Source organism: Calliphora vicina, chromosome 1 (assembly GCF_958450345.1).
Source record: "Calliphora vicina chromosome 1, idCalVici1.1, whole genome shotgun sequence".
Classification (NCBI taxonomy): domain Eukaryota; kingdom Metazoa; phylum Arthropoda; class Insecta; order Diptera; family Calliphoridae; genus Calliphora; species Calliphora vicina.
In genome coordinates, this window is record NC_088780.1 from 125,747,591 (window position 1) to 125,764,943 (window position 17,353).

At 30.0% G+C, this 17,353-nt stretch overlaps 1 protein-coding gene across 3 annotated transcripts in view; it reads right to left on the reverse strand.

Moving 5' to 3' along the window:
* The window catches only part of cnc (cap-n-collar), a 156,065-nt gene that overhangs the window by 101,598 nt on the left and 37,114 nt on the right, over positions 1–17,353 (reverse strand). For 2 of the 3 annotated variants that reach the window (XM_065515769.1, XM_065515768.1), the window contains exon 3: positions 6,853–8,630. The exons of the other annotated variant lie outside the window; for it this stretch is intronic. In XM_065515769.1, coding sequence (XP_065371841.1) covers positions 6,853–7,860 — 1,008 coding nt within the window. In that variant the 5' untranslated portion in view covers positions 7,861–8,630. The remainder of the gene's footprint in view (positions 1–6,852; positions 8,631–17,353) is intronic. 3 annotated transcript variants of the gene reach the window in all.

Sequence of the window (17,353 nt, forward strand, 5' to 3'; positions counted from 1 at the left end):
TTTGTTACTTAAAAAAGTTTAACACAATGAATGCTGGATTTCAGACATAATGAGCAGACGAAATTAATTTTTTCTATTTTCCCCTCAAGTAAAAAATATACCAACATTTAATGCAATTTAATTTAAAGCTATTAGTTAGTTCATTGACACTTTTTTTATATTTTATTAAATTTAATTTCAATTACAACTAATAATTCTTGATAAACAATAAACTGTCAACGTTATCAAAAACCTTTACAAAAAAAAAAGTACTAACTAAAACCAGAAGCGGACCCAGGGGGTGAAAATTTAATTTCCCCCCAAACAGAAAAGTTTTAATATATAAATATGGAAAAACTGTTAAATAAATTTTACTTTATTAAACACACAAAACCCCAACAATAAACCCCCCGCCCCAAATGATGGACCTGTATCCGTACCTGACTAGCGTTATAACAAAATAACCACAACAACAACAACGGTCTGTTTTTTATTTAATTTTCCATACATTCATTGTGACAAACATATTTTTTTTTTTTTAAAAAAAACTGATCTTAAAATAAATAAGAGCGAGCAAAATTTGTTTTTAGAAAATGAAATAATTGTTGCACTTTTTTTTCTTCGATTACTTTTGAGTTGCACTCTTTTTGAACAATGACAATTGAGGTCATTAGCAATAAATTTTAAAAATAAACAATTTATTACAACGAAAAATATTGTTAAATGTTCTTAGCTGAGAAAAAATGTAATAAAAAAAAACAGCATTAAAAATCAAAAATAACAAAAAAAAATTAAATTTAAATCTTATTATTAATTTGCTCAAGACCATCCAGTTTGTTGTATATAATAAATGATTTAATAACATACATATGTATATATGAATACAACAAACTTTGCTGATTTTTTAAATTAATATGTAGTACGAGTATGTATATGTACTAATATTTTTATTTTTATGGCAATTAATCGGTTATTATAAGATTTTAAATATGTTGGAAAATAAAATGTTTTACTTGGAATTTTCAATAAAATTTTATTTTGTATAAAATATTATTTTATTTTTGACCCACCCTCGCATATATCCAGAGATTCAGAGGTAACCAACGAAATATAAAAGAACTCTGATAGGGGATGAACTTAAAGAAGGCTATCAAATCTCTTTTCATTCATTACCTGGAAATTTATTAGAAATTGAATCAACTAAAACCAAAAGAATTTCTTAATAACAAGATTTCAATCCTGTCTTTTAAAAATTTTTGTATAATTTACAACGTAGACGAGTTCAAAATATACATAAAATAATACTTAACACATTTGGCTATCGTTATCGCTAAGCTCTTACGTTTTTACCTTTTAAAAACGGTGGTTTGTTTCGTTTAAATTAACCTTAATCTTTTAATTACAAATAAAAGTGATAAGTAGCTTTAAAAATTGTAACAACTTTTCATTTATTTAATTAACACAGGTAACACACACTCTCTTTTAATAAACACATTTTATAATTTACAAGAAGACACTGGTAATCCAGTTGATGTTAAATCTAACAGAGCCTACAATAAACTAAAGGTAGGGTCACACACGGCAAAAGCGTAACCACTTTTTTTTAGCACAAATTTGTTTGACGTGTTCACTCTTACAAGTGTTTTGTAAGATCAAACAGCATGAAATAAAATAAAACTAAATTTTTTGTTTTGAATCATCCTAAGTAAAATAAGTTTTTGAAATAAATAAAAGAATTCAAATGTATATTATTTAGTGGTTACGTCTTTTTCGTCAAATATTTGTCATGTGTGACCCTACCATAACTCTCTGCAATTTGCTATTGCTATGTATATTCACAGTGTCATCTACTAGTAGTCTAACGGACAAAACTAGAATGTTCTATTCTAGAGCTTTTAGCATAAAGTTCCGAAAGTTCCAGATGGCAATGTGGTAAAGAACTTGGAAGCAAAACAACGAGCGAAAAACTCGAGGGCAAATTTTATAAAACAATACATTTTTTCTGTGATGGATGATGAAACTTGTGTACTGGAAGACTTTTCCCAACTTCCGGGTCAATATTTGTAAGTGGCTGATGGACAAGGTAATGTTCAAGAACAATACCCGACCAAAAAAAACAAACAAAATTCCCAAAGAAGTTTCTAGTGTGGCAAGCCATTTACAGTTGTGGCAAAAGAAGCCAATCATTTGTGACATCAGGATCAGTAAACAAAGAAATATATATTACGAAGTGTCAACAAAAATGGTTTTTACCTTTCTTAAAACAGCACAGAGTGCTTTCATATTTCTAGCACATGGGTATAAAAAAAACCCTTGCGTGGTATTCAAACAATAATATCAATTCTATATCACGGGAGGCAAATCCACACAACTGTCCAGAACTTCGGCTTGTGGCAAGGTATTGGTCTCTTGTAAAAAAAGAATTCAAGAACACATGAGAAGTATCCCAGGACATGTCCAATTTTAAACGTAAGTGGACCATCTCGTCCAAAAGGATAGCGGAAGCAACTATAAAATAAAAAAATATAAATATAAAAAAATGGAAGGATTTCCGGAAAAAGTCGATAAATTTATAAATACCGCGTAATATGCCAATATTTTAATGTTTAATGAATTTGAACAATATTTGAATAAATTTACATATTTTTGGGAATTTCTAATTGAACGGTTTAAGTTTTATTTAATTTTTTTCTGGCTCACTCTTTAGTCCAGAAAATATTCTGAAAAAGTATTTCATATAGCACAGCATAGTGGATCAATACTTTTGTAGCAAAACTCGGAGTAATATTATTAATGTAGAAGCATCGGGGAAGTCAGTTGTCCAGTGCCTACTACTACTATAGCCTCATTTATTTTGCTGCCACCCCACTGTGCACTGTACCATCACTGTTTATTGCATTGAATTGGAAGTGCATTGAAATGAAAGAAAATATGCGTGTTTATTTTTGTTTATAAAAAACAATATTTATTTTTATAACGCTAAAACGTTTTATTCAAAATACTGTGTAGGAATTTATACAAATATATATATATATATATGTGTCTTTTAATATATATATATATTAAAAGACACACTTCTCAAATGTCCATTGCCCTCAATTTCTATTAAAATTGTAGTTGGTGCAAAAACTCCGTAATTTAAATATTTGGCTTGTTAAAAAATCAATCATATTTTAAACTTTAAATAATTCAGTTATTAGTTTAAATTAAATTTAAAGCAAAGCCAGGCTTACAAAAACAGTATTAACAAGTGCTGAGAGTAATACTAAGCTAAGAGCAATGGTCGGCACTCATAGCTACTAGGGAAACATTTTATCAGCTATTTACCAGTAAACAACATGAATGTACGTCAACAAAGATCATACAAATTGTGAAAAAGGTAACATAAATTAATAGCTAGTTAGAGTACAACAGAGAAATATAGTTCATAACCAGGGAAACCAAAATATGCAAATGCATGTTTTTTCTGGTGAGTCTAATGGGCACATGGATAAGATATGCATATTTTTGCATATTTTACCCTTAAATGCATATTTTTGCATATATTTGTTTTAAGAGCATATTTATGTCATATTTTTGCGTTTTAGAGCATATTTTACTGTTTAATAGCATATCTTGTCTTTATCAAAAACAAATTTTGTCTTACTTATTTTTCGCTGTTGTGTTACAGGTTTTTACTTCCTTTAAAATTCAAAACTGAAAAATAGATGGCTTTTTTTAATATAAAATAAGCACTATTTTAATAATAGAGCCATTTAAATATGAAATTTTAGTTCTAATTCAAACTTAACCGATCCAAGTGTTAAAGAAATATTGTCTTTTAAATTTGCTCCTATAACATCAATTGATGTCGAAAGAACATTTTCTATGTATAAAAATGTTTTCAGATCCAATAGACAACGATTTTTATTTGAAAATTTATATTTTGTCAATATTTTGTAATTTATTGCAATAATAACCTTAATTGAAGAAGTGACTTTATATTTATATAAAATATCTCTCGAGGCCTTTTCATAGCTTAAGTTCCTATTGTTTTTATGTTGTATTTATTTTTTGTTATACTTGTTTTAGTTCATGTTATTTTTGTTTATTTTATGTTACTTTACCTTTTTAGAAATGAATTGTATTGATTTTTTGAAATAAAAGTAAAAGTGTGTTTTTTTAGAACATATTTTTAAAATTTTAAGAGCATATTTTAAAGTTTTTACAGCATATTTAAAGCGCTTAAAACGCTTTTTTTAGAGCATATTTCCGGTTTCCCTGTTCATAACATAACAAGTATTTGTTTACAACAAATTAAATTCACTGAATTCCTTTGCAGCTTATATCTATTAAAAACAACATTTCACAATCGAACAAATGTACTTTATGAACAAAAATTATAGATTTTTGTAAGTTTAAATTTTTATAAAATTTTCCACATATTTACCCATAGAAAATTTGTTTAAAACCTTTGATAAATTTAAAAACTTTTTATGAATATGGGGTGTAACCCATATATAGTATTATAAAACAATTACAATAACATCTTGTAACTATTTGATGGGGTGGCTAGATTGTATGATTATTGTTATTATTGATTTTTAATACGAAATAATATTATAAAATCACCTTTACTAGCTGTATTACCATACACTGAAAATGTAGATATACTGTGGCGGTAGACACTAATAATTTACATGTCGTATTGTAATTGTTAAAGTACATAGATATATAGATACATAGAAACATTTATTTATCTTGATTTAATTATTGATTAGTAGAGGTAGAGATACATGCCACAGTTACAGCGTACATAGAGTTTATAATAAATATATGAAAATATTATTGAAATACAAATTAATTATAAATAGATGTTAGTTAACAACTAGTAAAGAATGATTATTTATTTATTTAAAGGCGTTTTCTTTTCGAAAACATTGTTGGCTTAGTTTTAAAAAGTTACACTCATCCTCTCAAAATATTTTATTTATGTGATCACAGTGCAACCATTTACAATAGATGGCGTATATTTTGAAAGCGTTTTTTGTTTTTAATAACTTATATGTCATTTTGAAGGATACATATCTGTCATTTATTCTCACTTAGTTATTCAACATTATAGTGTAAACAACAACGTTTTTTTTTTGCTTCGAAAATATCAAATTTTGTGCCAACAAAGCGTTACTTCTGCAATTTAAAAAAAAAAATAACGCTGAAGCACACTGATTGCTCACCGAAGCTTATGGTGAATGTGTTTCATCGGTTTCAACGTGCGAGAGATGGTTTGTGCGGTTTGTGATGTAGTGATTTTGACACGGAAGACAAAGAGAGCTCAGGCCTGCCAAAAAAATTGTGAAGACCACGATCGGAGGCATTATACATGAAGATTGCTGTTAAACTCAACAAGAGCTTGCAAAATCATTGGGATCTACTCAATCAGCAATTTCAAAACGTTTGAAAGCAGCTGAATTCATCCAAATTGCAGGGAAATTGGCTACCATACGAATTGGAGCTGAGAGATCTTAAAAGACGATTTTGTATGTCTGAAATGCAGCTTGAACGCTATAAAAGAAAATAATTTTTGCATCAAATCATTACTTGCGATGAAATATGGATCCATTTCGATAAGCCGAAGCGTAAGAAGCCAGCCGAATCGACACCAATGCCAAATATCCATGGCGCTAAGGTAATGATGCTCTGTATTTGGTGGGAGACCATCACAGGGAATCTGTACCCAATGCAATATATTCGTTTGAAGCGAACATTGGCCGAAAAACACACAGAATATGCGGCCAGGCATGAAACCGCAATATTCCATAATGACAACGCTAGGACACATGTTGCTATACCTGTCAAAAACTATTTAGAAAGAAGTTCCTCACCCGTCTTATAGTCCAGACCTTGCCCCGTCCTACTACTCTTTGTTTCGATCGTTACAGAACGCTCTCTCTGGGATACGTTTTACTTCAGAACAGAATATTCGAAATTGGCATGATGTGTTCTTGGCCTCAAAAGATGAGCTGTTCTTTTGGCTCGGAATTCATATGATTGACAGAAAAATGGAAGATATATTATACAAATGTTTCCGAATAAAATCAAAACATTTGAAAAAATCCCGCATTTTTAAGTCATACAACCAATAGTTGGACGGTTTAAAACCCGAATTCGTTCAATAAAAGGCCGTCTACCGTTCAAGATGAAAATAAACTAAATACCGCTATTTTCTAAAAGTAACATCATATAATTATTTGGACATTGAGATTTTGGTCGTACTCTTACAAAAGCCTAGGTAATCATGAAATTTTTAGGAAGCGACAATTAAATTTAGCCTGATTTGGAAATTAAGTCAAATTACAGACTACTTTTGTTTACATTTACTTAAGGATATTAAGACAATGCAAATGTGTTCAGATTGTGTCTACTTTTCCTTTTGGAATTTCGCATACATTTGCTCTGGAACATTTTGTTCGATTCAGACAAAATTTCCTAAAGGAATTGACTACATTTCCTTTAGGAAATTTTTCTAATCATAAAACTTCTATCGAATGGAAAATATTGGAGTTATATCATTTTATAAATACTGTATTGCTGTTGAGTTTCAATTATTTATTTAGTTTGCGCACCACTGCACAAATATAGTTGTAGGTGCTACAGATGTTCTACTTAATCTTTGAATTTGTTTAATTCAAATAAGGTGTTATCTTCATCGCAGTAACCGCCATATAAAATTGTCTTTGATAATAATAATAATAAGGCCAAACGAAAGGAATAACCAGCAAATAAAGCTAAACATTTTCACTCAAATTTGTCAAATTAAATGTGTTTAAGTATTTTCATATCAATCAAAAGTTATCATTATTACAAAACACATCATTATTACCAACTATTTACCTCTTTAGTTAATTCCACTGAATTGATAAAGGGACTTAAATCCACTTCGTTATCATTGACAGCTGAGCCACCACCACTGCTTTCTTCTGTCGCCTCATCGGGTTCCTCTTTCTTAACAGAAACTTCGGAAATGGTCACCTGATCAGTTGATATGGTTGTTACAGTTCCAGTATTCATAACACCCATTAATAAAGCCTTATCGTCTTCATCATCCAATTGTTCTAATTTAATGCCAGCCCCTTCGTCGGGATTGGGGAACGTATCGTTTAGTGCCACCGCACCTTCTGATTCTGAAGTGGAGGCTGAACTGCCAAAAGTGGGTAGAAAAGCATCCAATTGTAGATCAAATAGATTGTTGTCCTGTTGGCCATCCTTTAAAGGCAAATTGCCATAGTGCGAATTCATGATGGGTAAATCATTGAAATCATTTAGATCGGCCAAATTTTGTTCCCAAACCGAACGTTGATCTTGAAAATTTTCCGAATTTAAAAACAATTCCATTTCGGAGGGGGGTAAATTGTTGGCGTGACTGGCATTCGTAACCCCAGGGGCAGTAACAACAGAACTTATTGTAGCCGAGCTGGAATCTAGTGAAGACGAGGCTGTTGTTGTCGCTGAAGAACCAGTTGAGGGGTTATTATTTGTTGGCGTTGTAGGTATTGCTTGCAATTCTTGCATGGCTGCCGTTTGGTTGGAATTTTCATTGGACACGTTTAACAAATAAGCCGTCACATTGTATTGAGATGCAAGATGATCATTTTGCCGATCAAATAGTATTAAATCTTCGATTAAAGGCATCATGGTCTTTCGATTGGCATATGGATATTCCACCATGGGCACCGCACGTAACATTTCCAATTCCCAACCATCGCCATCCCGAAGCTCTAGTTGGGAGTCCCAGTTGCGCAATCTTTGCTGCAGATAATTGTCGGGATCCACATTCAGCAGACTTAAGGCCAAAGCCAATTGCAACATTTTCATGGCGTATGATTTTTTATTCGAGATCATTGTGAATAATGCGTTTTGCTTGCAGCTAAAGGAGAAAGCAAAGCAAAAAAGGAGGAGGTTTGGGGAGGTCGCTCGCTGTGCGTGGCAAACGCAAATTTTATGATGTTTTGTTAGTTGTTTTCAACAATAACAATTTTTGTAGTAGCTGCTGCTGTTGTTGTTGTTGCACAGAAGAATTAAGGCCGCGTAGGCGTAAAACAAAGCCAAATTGTTTGGAAAAACTGACCGACCTCCTACCCCTTAATGTATATAATGTATGACACACTGTTTTCCGAACTGGTCTACAGTTCAATAACGTTGTCTTCTCCTTGTTTGGTTTTTACGATTTTTATTTTCTTTCTTGTTGCAACAGATTTTTTGTTTCAATCAAATGTTGTTTTTCTCAATAATTAATTTTCTGTAACTGCGTCTACAGCGTCGATGGCTTGTATTCCTCGTTATATCTTTTAGAACGCAATTGTTGTACTTTGGTTGTTGTTATTTGTTTCACTTCCTAAAGAAACATTTATTATTTGTGTCTTTTGTTTTTTATGTCTTTCAATTTTAAATAATATTCAACGTTTCTTTCTTTTGCTGCTTATTCGGTTTTAATAAACAACAATGACCTCGTTGGCCAATAAATGGCCCCGAGCTTGCTTGCGTCTGTCTGTATTTAATGATTTCGACAACGTTGCTGTTTTTTTTCGCGTTTGCTTACGATTTAGTTTTTTTTGCTGTTGTTGTTGTAGTTATTGTTTTTGTCAAATTTGGCAAAAATTATACGGTAAAATCTAAAACGAGATAAAGAAGTAGAAAGAGAAAATTACTAAAAGTGTGTTTGGTTGGTTATTAATCGATTTGAATAGAATCGTGAATATTGATGAATATGTATGGGAAGTCTGGTATATAATTAACAAAATAAAAACAAAAAAGAATATATGTATTTAGCTTAGAGTCAGATGTTGTGATTTATGATTAGAATTAGTGAGTTAATGAAGTTAGGAAGATTTCACCAAAGAGCATTATTAGCAGCGACCTCTATGCGAATATGTTTTTAATATTTGATTGGCAGAAACGAAAATTTATAATTGGAAAACCCCTTTTTAATTTAAAAATACGAAGTTAAATAACATATAAAAAGCTTAATTATAAATAAAATTTTGTAAGATTCTACATGAAATTAAATCAGATTCTAACTACATACTTAGAATTTAGGTACTGATTAACATTCTGAACATTTTACCTTAGGAAAATATAGTCAGATACTGACTACCTACATATACTTAAGGAAGTTAATTATTTTTCCTTAACGAAATCAGTCAGATTTATGAAATTATCATAGATGGGCACTTTGCATTACTTACTGATAAGAATGCAGTATCCGGACGTTTTTACTAGATACTAAAAAAAGGTAAGTACCATAGATGGGCACTAGGGTGGCCCTTAATAAACGAAAGTTGGATTTTGGCCATTCTCACCCCCAGTTTGGTGAACATTAGTAAAAAAATCATCCTGAAAAAATTTTAGGTAAATCGGTTGGGGTTAAGACGTGCCGCAAGCCCTCTGAAGTTTTGAGATGCATTTACAAGGGGAAAAAATTCATTTTTTTCAGTTTTTGTAAAAATTTTGCCATTAAAAAATTACTTTTGTAATTCAATTTAAAAGAATCGAAATGTGTACGTAATTGTCGTTCTAATGAGACATAAAAAACAGAAATCGGTTAAAAAATTTTAAAGTTATTAAAAATTCGCCAGGCCATTAACGTGTCTCAGGCCACTAGAACAAGAAATGTTGGAACAAAATTAACATATTTTGAGAAATATTAAAATAAAAGCTCATTTTTACTTAAAATATGTCCATATTTACTTGTATATGAGTTTTTGTCTTCGTAGGATACCGTTAACCTATTCTTAGGTATGAACAAAAAAAATTTATTTTTTTAACGGCAGTTTCAAAACTCCATTTTCAAATTTTTAAAAATTTTGTTAAACAAATTTCAGAATTTTTTGATCATCTCATTGGGATTTATTAAGAGTATAATAGGGAATTAAATCGTGAAAAAATTATGAAAATATCTGTTATAGTTTTTCCGTACCTGCGATTTAAATTTTGAAATTTTCGAGAAAAACCAATTATTTGGCAATTTTTTAAATTTCTTGTGCTGTTATTATAAACCCTAGAGTTTATGTTATATTTTTGTTAAATTTCATCAAAATCGGCCCAAAAATATACAACATTTCAATCATTTCGAAATCTCTCCAAGAGAAATTCCAAATATTGAAAAATTTTACCTTTGACCTTCACGATTTAAGGGTTAACGTCTTCCGATTTTAGTAGAAGTTTCAGAGTATATTTTGAATTATCTGGACTATAATATTCTGAATAGGTTTTACTTAAAATTCATAAGAGTAAGGAAATAGAGCTCATTGGCCTAAAAATTGCCAAATAATTGGTTTTTCTCGAAAATTTCAAAATTTAAATCGCAGGTACGGAAAAACTATAAGAGATATTTTCATAATTTTTTCACATTTTTATTCCCTATTATACTCTTAATAAATCCCAATGAGATGATCAAACAATTCTGAAATTTGTTTAACAAAATTTTTAAAAATTTGAAAATGGAGTTTTGAAACTGCCGTTAAAAAAATTAAATTTTTTTGTTCATACCTAAGAATAGGTTAACGGTATCCTACGAAGACAAAAACTCATATACAAGTAAATATGGACATATTTCAAGTAAAAATGAGCTTTTATTTTAATATTTCTCAAAATATGTTAATTTTGTTCCTACATTTCATGTTCTAGTGGCCTGAGACACGTTAATGGCCTGGCGAATTTTTAATAACTTTAACATTTTTTGACCGATTTCTGTTTTTTATGTCTCATTAGAACGACAATTACGTACACATTTCGATTCTTTTAAATTAAATTACAAAAGTAATTTTTTAATGGCAAAATTTTTACAAAAACTGAAAAAAATGCATTTTTTCCCCTTGTAAATGCATCTCAAAACTTCAGAGGGCTTGCGGCACGTCTTAACCCCAACCGATTTACCTAAAATTTTTTCAGGATGATTTTTTTGCTAATGTTCACCAAACTGGAGGGTGAGAATGGCCAAAATCCAACTTTCGTTTATTAAGGGCCACCCTAATGGGCACGTGTTAAAATTAACATGAAGTGAAGTTTTTTTTTTAATTTTTTTTGAAAATTTCAAGGTAGTGCAATCTAACTTACTGATTACTGAATTGATTTTCAGTAATCAGTTAATTTTACTGATTACTGATTTTTTTTCAGTATTCAGTAAAAATTTGCTGGTAATGAAAATTATATTTCATTACCAGTAAGCATTTACTGATTACTGAAACGCTTTCTGCAGTAAAAAAGTAATGCAGTATGTCCATGTATGGAAATTATGTCGGATTTTGAGCACTCTTCCATGAGGAAATTTAATCAGATTATGACAACTCTTCCTTAAACAAAATTTTGTCAGATTCTTACTACTCTTCCTTAAGGAAATTTAGTCATATTTATACAACTGTTCCTTAAAAAAAATTATCCTTTAGGAAATTTAAGCAATTTGGCTACTTTTTCCTTAAACAAATTTGTTTTAGTTATATTTTTCCTTAAGATTTACTCAGATATGAATACGTTTAAGGAAATTTAGTCAGATTATTGACTATATACTCTCTTCCTTAAAAGTATTACTTAAATTTTTCCAGATTTTGACTACTCCTTCCTTAAGGAAATTTTGTCAGATTTAGACTACTGTCCCTTAAGGAAATTAGTCAGATTCTGACTACAATTCTTTTAGAAAATTTAGGCAGATTTAAGGAAATCTTGTCAGATTTTGTTTACTTCTCCTTAAGGTAATTTAGTCAGATTTAAATTATTATTCCTTAAGGAAATTCGTCAGGTTTTATCTATTTTTGCTCAAGGAAATTTTGTAAAATTTTACCTTCTTTTCCTTAAGAAATTTGGCTGCTCTTCGTCAAGGAAACTTAGTCAGATTTTGACTACTCTTTCCTAAGGAAATTCTACTTTTTCTTAAGAAAATGTTTTTGAAATGGTTACAACATTTTCTCAAGGAAATTGGACAGATTTTGACTACTCTTCCTTAAGGAAATATAGTCTGAGTATGACTAGTTTTCCTTAAGAAGATTCTATTTTTCATCAACAAATTTTTTGTCAGATTTTGACTAGTCTTCCATAAGGAAATTTCGAAAATTTAGGCAGATTTGGCTACTTTTCCTTAAAGAATTATTGTCAAATTTTGATTACTTTCTGTAGGTAATTTAGTCAGATTTTAATTATTCGTCCTTAAGGATATTTAGTCCGATTATGACAAAACTTTTTCTTAAGGAAATTTATTCAGATTCTGCCTATTTTCCTCTAAGGAAATGATGTGAAATTGTTTTCTATTTTTCCTTAAAGAAATTTAGTCAAACTTTGACTGCTCTACCATAAGAAAATGTTGTTAGAATTTGACCGCTCTTACGTACGCAGATTTTGACAACTTTTGCTTAAAGTAATTTAACAGATTTTTACTGCTTTTTCTTAAGGAAATTTAACAGATTTCATCTACATTACTTTAGGAAATTCAGTCGTATTTTGTCTAATTTTCTTAAGGAAATTTGGTCGGAGTTTGTCAAATTTTATTGCAGGAAATTTAGTCAGATTCTGAATAATTTTCCTTAAGGACATTTAGTCAGATTTAGACTACTGTTCCTGAAGGAAAGTTGAAGGAGGGAGTACTTACTTTTCCACTTTTCTAGTCAGAATAACTCAAAATTTCAGTAATTTAAATCTGACTAAGTTTTCTTAAGGCAAATTATTCAGAATCTGACCAAATTTCATGAAATAAAAGTCTGACTTTAACTTTGGGAAATTTTTGGTGGAAAATTTTGCCAGATTCTCAAGTAATAGGAATATTTTTGTTGAGATAATACAATTTAATTTGTTTTAAAAATACACAATTGATGTATGTTCAAAGACAAAGAATGTAAGATAAAAGAAACGGCAGTGCACATCAGTAAAGCGGACATTTAAAAATAAATCACTCCATTACAACATCAACATGACAAGCAGAAGGACATGGAAAATGTAGACATTTCTATAAATGGAAAATGAAATCTTTACATGAAAATTGAATTCCTCTAGTATTGGCAAGAAAACCAATTTGGATTTTAACGTAATTTTAAATTTGAGTTTTAAAAAATCTTATTTGTTAAATTTTTTAAATATTATTACCCCCATTAACACGAAGTCTGGTTAGGAGCTAACTAATAGTTATACTGTCGTTTAAAATTTATTAATATTTTTGCATGAAAACTGTCAATATAACTATTAGTTAAAACATAACCAGACTTCGTGTTAATGGGGGTTAATGTATAGTTATATTTTAACCTAGAGTGACAGTTTTCATAGTTAACATATAACCAGACATTGGAACATTGTATAAATAACTGTGGTTAGTAAGACCCTTTTCACACTCAGCAATTTAGTTGCGCAAGTCTCTTGTGTTTGTAGATGCCAGAGGTAATGTCGGATTAAGGGGAAGAAAATTTTGCATCATGTTTTGTTGTTGGACAAGAGACTTGCGCAACTAAATTGCCTAGTGTGAAAGGGGTCTAAGAAATGTTCACATTATTTATTAAATATTAAAATGTTTCGTTAAAAGTTTATTTGGGAATACAAAATTAATATTTTAGTAAAATTGTTTTTATTATTTGAGCAAACAAACTCAAATGCATTTGTTTACAGAATAGTTAAAATACTGATTTTTTAGTGGTTATGTTTATTCTTTCAAATATTTGAACAATGTTTATTTTCAGATATCTTTAAACCTTGAACTTGAATCAATAATAATGAATTCAGTTAACATGAAAAAAAAGTGAAATTTCATTTAAATTATTCTAAATTTATCGTTTATTTATTAATAAATTTTATTCAGAAAATAAAATTTTAAATTTATAATGTTTGAACATAAACAAAAAAAATTTTGAAAACAAAACAAATTTTCATTTAATTGTGGAATCGTCAGCAAAACGGCCAATGTGAAGTATTTAAATAATGCAAATATCAACAATATTTGAAATTATTATATTTATTTTTTTCATATTGCAAAATATAAATAAGTTATAATAAAGCACATGATCAATTTATTTGAATACTTTTTTGGGGTTGCTGTATTCTTTTGAGGTTGCTAAACTTACAAAATATTGTTAAACAAGGTTAATATTGGAGATACTTTGGTTTTGGAAAAATCTATTATAAACATTTAAAAATAATTCAAGAACAAAAAAAAAAAACATTTGGTCCAATTTGTGAAAATTCTTTAAGTATTATTTGAAAAAAATCGTTTTTGTTCAATGTGTTGCTCTAAAAATAGAAATTAATTAAATGCTGAGGTTTAACGTCATCCAACAAAATGCAGAGGCACTTTGAACAAAGAAATTTATTATATATGGTAGATAGTGGTTAGCATTTTTGTTACACTTGGGTTGGTATCCTGTCTAGCTATTTGAAAATGTGAAAATGGAAGACCATTTTGTATGAACATTTCTCTAAAAAAATTATATACGCCATTGTAAAGGTTTTTGAAATATCTATCATTAGATATCCATATTGTCTACATATATTAATGACTTAGACCCCTTGCACACTAGGCAATTTAGTTGCGCAAGTCTCTTGCCCAACAACAAAACAGCATGTACAATTTTCTTCTCCTTAACCCGACATTACCTCTGCCATCTACAAATACAAGAGACTTGCGCAACTAAATTGCCTAGTGTGAAATGGGGTCTTAGTAATTCAGATATATGTAGATAAAAAAAATATGTCAAAAATCGAGGTTGTCCTGGTTTTTTTCTTATATCTCAGCCATTTGAGGCCTGATCGTGTATGTAAGTTATTTGGGGGCTACGCAAAAGGAATGACAAACTTATATATACCCTTACCACTCATGGTGAAGGTTATAAAAATAATAATATAAAAACGTGAAATATTCACCAACTGCTTGTGGTCTCTTTGAAAGTTTACTATCATTTTGTCTTTTTAAAAACAAATATAAACAGCATGATCTCATCGATCGCATTTTACATTAGCTGTTTACTACCTACATTCATAAATGTTTTACGTTAAGAAGATGAATATATATATTTACAGAAGATTATACTAAACTATTTTGTTAAACTAAACTTGCCGAATGGGTACTATTTCGTTACAGAGACTTGAACATTTTCGTGTGGTAATCAATTTGGACTTTTGCTGATAAATGAGTTAAAACATTTTTCTTTTAAAATTTCAACAATTTATTTTTGTGAATGATTATGGACCGATCATCATAAAATTAGGTAATATGACTTCCGTATAAATAAAATATATTTGGAGAGAAATATATTTTTGGACGTTACAAACATCAGCCCAAACCTAATATACCCTCCCCACTATGATGGTGCACAGTGGGGGATCTGAAAAAACAAGTGGAAATAAATCTGTAACTTCTAAACGAATAGAAGTTTTAGTTTTGAATTTGGGCTTATAACACCAAGGGGGGCCCGAGCCACAATGCCCCAAAGTGGGGCACCTCGGGTATATCAAAAATTAAAAATGATGCCATATTTTTGTGTGCGATCCGATTTGAAAGATTTATATATATATATGGATCTAAAAAAAATATTGCTTTAGCCATATATTATCCCTTATAGTTTACGAGATATTCGCATTTGAAAATTAAAATTTTATTTTATTTACCCACCTTGGTCTGGTTTTTGGCTAATAACGGATCCAATTCTTTCCCGATTTTCTTCCCCTACACCATGGTGTAGGGTATAAAAAGTGCTAGTGAATCACATGGAGAATGTGTTAAATCGGTTTCAACACGCTAGAGAAGGTTTGTGCGGTTTAGAAGTGGGTATTTTGATACGCAAAATAAAAATCGCAGGTGCCAAACAAAACGGTTTGAAGACCAAGAATTGGAGGCATTACTCCAGAAGATTGTTATCAAACTCAACAAGACCTTGCAAAATCATTGTGAACTACTCATGCAGTGAAATTGTAATATTCCATCCTTGTTAAAAACTATTTAGAATGAATAGGTTGGCAAGTTTTGCCACACCCGGTTTATAGTCCAGACCTTGCTTCGTCCGACTACTACTTGCTTCGATCGAAGCAGAACGTTCTCTCTGTGATACGCTACACTTTCGAACAGAGTGTCCGATATTGGCTTGATTCGATATATGATTTTGGCTCGGAATCCATATGTTGCCTGAAAGATGGGAAAAGTTCATAACTAGCAATGGCCAATATTTTGAATAAATTTATGTTGTACAACTGTTTAAAAATAAAAGCTAAACATTTGGAAAAAATAGTGAGTTAAAAAATGTTGCACTCAAAATTAAATTAGTTGATTTAAAAGTCAGTTTATGGCAACTTTTTTCTGCACTAATTTGAGTGCAACTTCATTAATTGTAGTGCAGATTTTTGCACTAAATCTTTGTTTAGTGATAGTGAAAAAATTATCACTATCACTATTTTTTTTAGTGCTAGTTAAGAAATAACCATTATCACTAAAGCTGATAAAAAATAGTGCAAACAAATTTTTTTGGAATTTTATTGAGTGATAGTGCAATGCTGATTTCAATCAACATTTAGTGCACTACCCCAAACTATGTTGATAAGTAAGTTATTGGGTAATTGCATGTTTTTGCTGGGTAAGTAAGAAATCTTTGCATTTTTCCGTCAAAGTCACTAACGCCCGGATTCAAAAAAATTCCTCATTATTATAGAAATATTCAAATGAATTTTTAATGGAATTGTGTAAATAAAACATGTAAATGTGTTAATGTAAAAAAAAATTAAATTTATACTCGTACATATTTTGGTTTCCCCAAATAAACAAGTAAGAGAGCTATATTCGGCTGTGCCGAAACTTATATACCCTTCACCAAATTATAAACAAAATTTATTTTTTGTTCCAAAGTTGTTTTTTATAATTTTTTGAAAAAAATTTTTTGGAATTCTTTTTTAAATTTTAAATTTTTTTTTGGTTTTTTAATATTTTTTTTAAATATTTAGCGAAAAAAAACTTTTGGTGAAAAAAAAAAATTCGGGTTAAAAAATATTTTTTCCGATTTTGACCAATTGTAGGTCCATCAAAGGTTTTTGAAATATCTATCATTATATATCCATATTGTCTATATTAACAATGACTTAGTAATCCAGATATAGGACCGTTTGTTGACCGATTTTCTCGATTTTAAATAGCAACCGAGCCGGAAGAAGTGCCGAGATATTGATGTAAGAATCGAGTATGTAAATTATTTGGGGGCTTCGGAAAGTTGATTTCAACAGACAGACACACAGGCAGACAGACGGACATGGCTTAAACGACTCCGCTATCTATAAGGATCCAGAATATATATACTGTATTGGGTCGGAAAATTATATTGTGGAAATTACAAACGGAATGACAAACTTATACTATATACCCATCTCACGAAGGTGAAGGGTATCA